Source organism: Mytilus edulis, chromosome 4, assembly GCF_963676685.1.
Source record: "Mytilus edulis chromosome 4, xbMytEdul2.2, whole genome shotgun sequence".
In the NCBI taxonomy this organism is placed as follows: domain Eukaryota; kingdom Metazoa; phylum Mollusca; class Bivalvia; order Mytilida; family Mytilidae; genus Mytilus; species Mytilus edulis.
Genome location: NC_092347.1, coordinates 29038178 through 29042872, shown reverse-complemented (window position 1 = coordinate 29042872; position 4695 = coordinate 29038178). Strand labels below are relative to the sequence as shown.

Here is a 4695-nt window from a genome sequence, read left to right as displayed (position 1 = left end):
CCGTGTTCTGCAGACGATGGTCAGATTTTGAGGGCCATTGAAAATGAAGGCAAATGTACCGTTCACAAATTAAACAGAGAACGACTCCGAGTAGATGGGTTGCTGACAGAATGCCAAACAGGTGACCGCATTCTTTTTTGCGACCCGTTAGAAAAACCCCTACCAAGATTTATCAGAATAGGAAAGTATAGAGCTACGGTCTTCCATAAAGATCAAATGCCATCAACAAACGAAAACTTAGTATGTAATAAATGTTTTCAAAATGGTCACAGATTTCGAGACTGTCAAAATGACTGGGTCTGTAAACAATGCAAACTTCCAGGGCATAAGCAGGCTGACTGTCCAAGTTTTGAAGCTCAAAACAAGGAGAGTAACAGCATGCCTCATGAAAATGAGCCAAAAAGCAGCAGCTCTTCTCAAAGTGATACTGACAGTGACGAATCTAACACTGAGTCAATTGATGATACACCAGAAGAAAACATGCATGTAGCAGTTTCAAAATCAGCAACAAAAGTCAATCCGAAAAAGTTATCAAATGTACTCGGAAAGGCCTCGAAGAAAATCACCAAAGAGACATTTTCATTCGAAAATAAAACCAATGATATTTTGGAGGAAGTGGAAAACCCCAAAAAGAAAAAAAAGAAAACAACAAAACGAAGGAAAAAATCAGGAGACGCTACAGCAAAAAAATCAAATATTCAGACAACAATGTTTCAATTTGGCGCGGGAACACCAGACTCTCGCAGTGAAAAGCGTCCAGCAACAACACCGACTGATGAAGTCCATGAACGATCCGTCCCTATTCAAAAACCAAAAGGGCATTAACTCATTTGAAGACGATATAATTCAGGTCAATGTATTATGATTAAAGAACAAATTGTATTTTTAATTCCCCCCTTTTTTTTGTGTGGCCAACACCCAAATATTTCTTTGTAAATATTCATGTGTGTATGTAAATTTATCTATGTTATTTTTGTCTCTTTTGTTGTTTTTATCTATATTATAAAAAATGAACAAAAAAACGGATATGGTATAATAGTAGATTATACATATTCCCATGAAAGAGTAATACAAAAATATATGTATACATGTAATTTATTTTTGATATTGAACATGTTGAAAAGCACTCATCTTTTAAAAATTCACAATCTATTTAACGGCAAACAAATTTCTATATATTTATCAACTAAATGTCATAATAAAAGCTGGATCACAACTATCAAATGTTTTGTAAACGTTATCCGCCAAAAAAACATTATGCATAAAAAGAGTTATGATACATGTACATCAGCAGTTCCTTATGCTAAGACACTCAGATTAGATCAGGAAAATTCTAGAATCACATTTTCACACAGACATAATCCAAATACTATCACAAATCCAATACTTTTATGCTTGTTAAATCCAATCAAATGTACATTATACACTGCACAAATATTTAATTTTCTTGTACACTTCCTTCTCAATATTCATAGGATATTCAAAATCAACATATTGTTGAGCAAAGAGAACAGGAAAATCCAGTCATCATGGTTAAGTTGTCATATCATTATGCTTCTACTTTATATCCAAAATCACAGTCTTCATAACGCTGTGAGAAAAATACTCCTATTTGTGTATCATGAAAATCCCAAAAGTAAATTTGCGCAAAATACAAAATCTCTTCTACATGTTCTATGCAACAGACACATCAACCTGAAAAAGAAAATAAACGTAATAATGATTTCTTTTTTCTTTTTCTTAAACAAACATGTGAACAAGTATATGATTATCACACACAACATAAAATTCATCATCATGATTAATGTTGGTTTTAAACACATGATACATGTACTATGTAATTTAGAAATAAAATTCAACTGTTATCTATATTATTTATATGTGTATAATTTATATGTGTATAATTTATATGTGTTTGTAAACAATTTCAGTGTGTATATTAACAATATGATATCAACTTATTTACTTTTTAAGTTCAACCTTCTGTCTCTATTGTATAATTCTGAAGATACGTGTATGACGTGTAATATAAAAATAATTAATCTCTATAATGAGTGAAAAACTAAATATATGTTCCTTAAACTGTCAAGGCTTAGGGCAAAAAGAAAAGAGAGAAAGATTAAACCTATGGTGCAAAAACCAAAAATGTAATATTTTATTCATACAAGAATCACACTTTATTGAAAAACATGAAAATGTCATAAACAATGAGATGAAAGGGAAACTTTACCATAGTTTCGGAAATTCACAATCAAGAGGCGTAACAATTCTTATAAAAGATAACGTAAAATATAAAACTATTAATGAAACTAGAGATAATGATGGAAGAATAATACTCATTAACATAGAACTTGATGGTAATATTTTCACGCTACTGAATGTATATGCTCCGAACATTCGTCGAAATAGAAACTCTTTTTTCAAAAAAGTAAACAATATCATTAACAATAACCGCTTAGGAATATTAATAATGGGGGGTGATATGAATGAAAGTTTAACTTCATTTGATAGAAAAAGTATTAGCCCTAATAATCAAAATAAACCTGTTAACAGTTTAAAGCAACTTATAAAAAAATATAAACTTATTGATATTTGGAGAGAACTAAATCAAAACAGCAGTCAATTTACATGGAGAAGAAAAAACAATAGAAGTGTTGCAAGCAGAATTGATTTTTTTCTAATAAGCCCAGATATAAGACCTCACATAATATCAGCAGACATAAGACCTGCACTAATATCACATACAGATCATCAAGCAATCTCTGTACAAATAAGACTTAAAGCTCAAAATAAAGGCAAAGGATTCTTTAAGATAAATAACAGCATACTGAATGATACAAAATACAAAGAAATAATAATTAAACTAATTGATACTCATCAAGAAAAAATACTCACCAAAAATAATGATCCTCGAGTTACTTGGGACATTTTCAAAACTGAAGTAAGGGAGGTAACCATTGCATACTGCAAACAAAAGGCTGCTGAAAGTAAAAATGAAATTAAACATTTAGAAAATAAGTTAAAATTCTTAAATGAAAAATCAAGTAATTCTCAACATCTTAAAAAAGAAATAAATAATGTAGAAAACAATTTACAAAATTTATATGTAAAAGAAACTAGAGGTGCACAAATTAGATCCCGAGTCAGATGGGCAGAGGAAGGGGAAAAAAACACAAAATATTTTTTGGGTCTTGAAAAATCAAGACAAACCAAGAAAACCATTTCCGCCCTTAGAAATGACCATGGTAATATTGTTACAGACGCGTCGGATATTCTTATTCTAGGGAAAAATTACTACCAAAATTTGTATAAAAGTACTAAACCGGACCCTTCAGAAATAAAAAATTATATAAGTCAAACAAAGATAGATCACTCACTATCCAATAGTGACAGTGAACTATTGGGGGGCAACCTAACATTAGAAGAATGTACAAATGCTATATTTAACATGAAACTAAATAAATCCCCTGGACTAGATGGTCTCAGTGTAGAATTTTATCGAACATTTTGGTCATACCTAAAAGAATCTGCAGTGAAAGTATTTAATACATGTTATGAAAAAGAAGAAATGACAACTCTCCAAAAAATAGGTGTTATCTCCTTATTATATAAAAAAAATGATCCATTATCATTAGATAACTACAGGCCAATCACTTTATTAAATGTAGACACTAAGCTTATGGCCTATGCTTTAGCGCAAAGATTAAAGATGGTGTTGTCCAAAATTATTCATAGCGATCAGAATGGATATATAAAAAATCGGTACATAGGTTTTAACATTCGCCAGATTCAAGATATTATAGACTACTCAGAAAAATTTAATATAGATGGGGTTTTATTGTTCATAGACTTTTCCAAAGCCTTTGATTCTTTAGAATGGCCCTTCATGTATGAATCTCTACTAAAATTTGGAATACCACACTCCTTCTTAAAATGGGTTAAAACGTTATACAATGATACTAAAGGATGCCTGTCTAATAACGGCTGGATTTCAGAAACCTACAGTCTTCACCGTGGTATAAAACAAGGATGTCCGTTAAGTTCTCTTATTTTTGTTATGGCAGTTGAAATCCTGGCCTGTAGAGTAAGACAAGATTCAAACATTAAAGGGTTTCAAATTAAACTTGATGAAAAAACGCACAGTTTAAAAATTTCCCAATTGGCTGATGACACAACACTCTTTCTCAGTTCAAAAAATGAAATACACCAAGCATTAAACCTAATAGAAATATTTGGAACACTTTCTGGTTTGAAACTGAATAAATCTAAAACAGAAGGTATATGGTTAGGTAGACTTAAACATTGTAAAGAAAAAATTGAAAATATACACTGGAGCAAAGAACCAATTAAAAGTCTAGGTGTTTACTTTGGATTAGATAAAAGTGAATGTGACAAATTAAATATTGAAAAAACAATGAAACAGACAAAAAAATTAATACTTGATTGGGAAAAAAGAAATTTAACCATGATAGGACGAATAACAGTTGTTAAGTCGCTTATTTTACCTAATCTTACTTTTTTGGCTTCGGTTGTTTCAATACCCCAAATGTACATAAAAGATTTTAAAAAACTTGTTTATAATTTTATATGGAATAATAAACAAGAAAAGGTAAAACGTTCAACACTTACCAAAGATTACACAAATGGAGGTCTAAAAATGACAGACATTGATTGCTTCTTAAATGCACTAAATAT

The 4695-nt window shown here is 30.6% G+C and overlaps 1 protein-coding gene across 1 annotated transcript; it reads left to right on the top strand.

Annotated features, from left to right (window-relative positions):
- Positions 1-216: 216 nt before the first annotated feature.
- LOC139521330 (probable DNA-directed RNA polymerase I subunit RPA43) lies at positions 217-825 on the top strand. Its single transcript, XM_071314809.1, has one exon. It carries the CDS (start codon positions 217-219, stop codon positions 823-825), a length of 609 nt encoding a protein of 202 aa, XP_071170910.1.
- Positions 826-4695: the final 3870 nt, after the last annotated feature.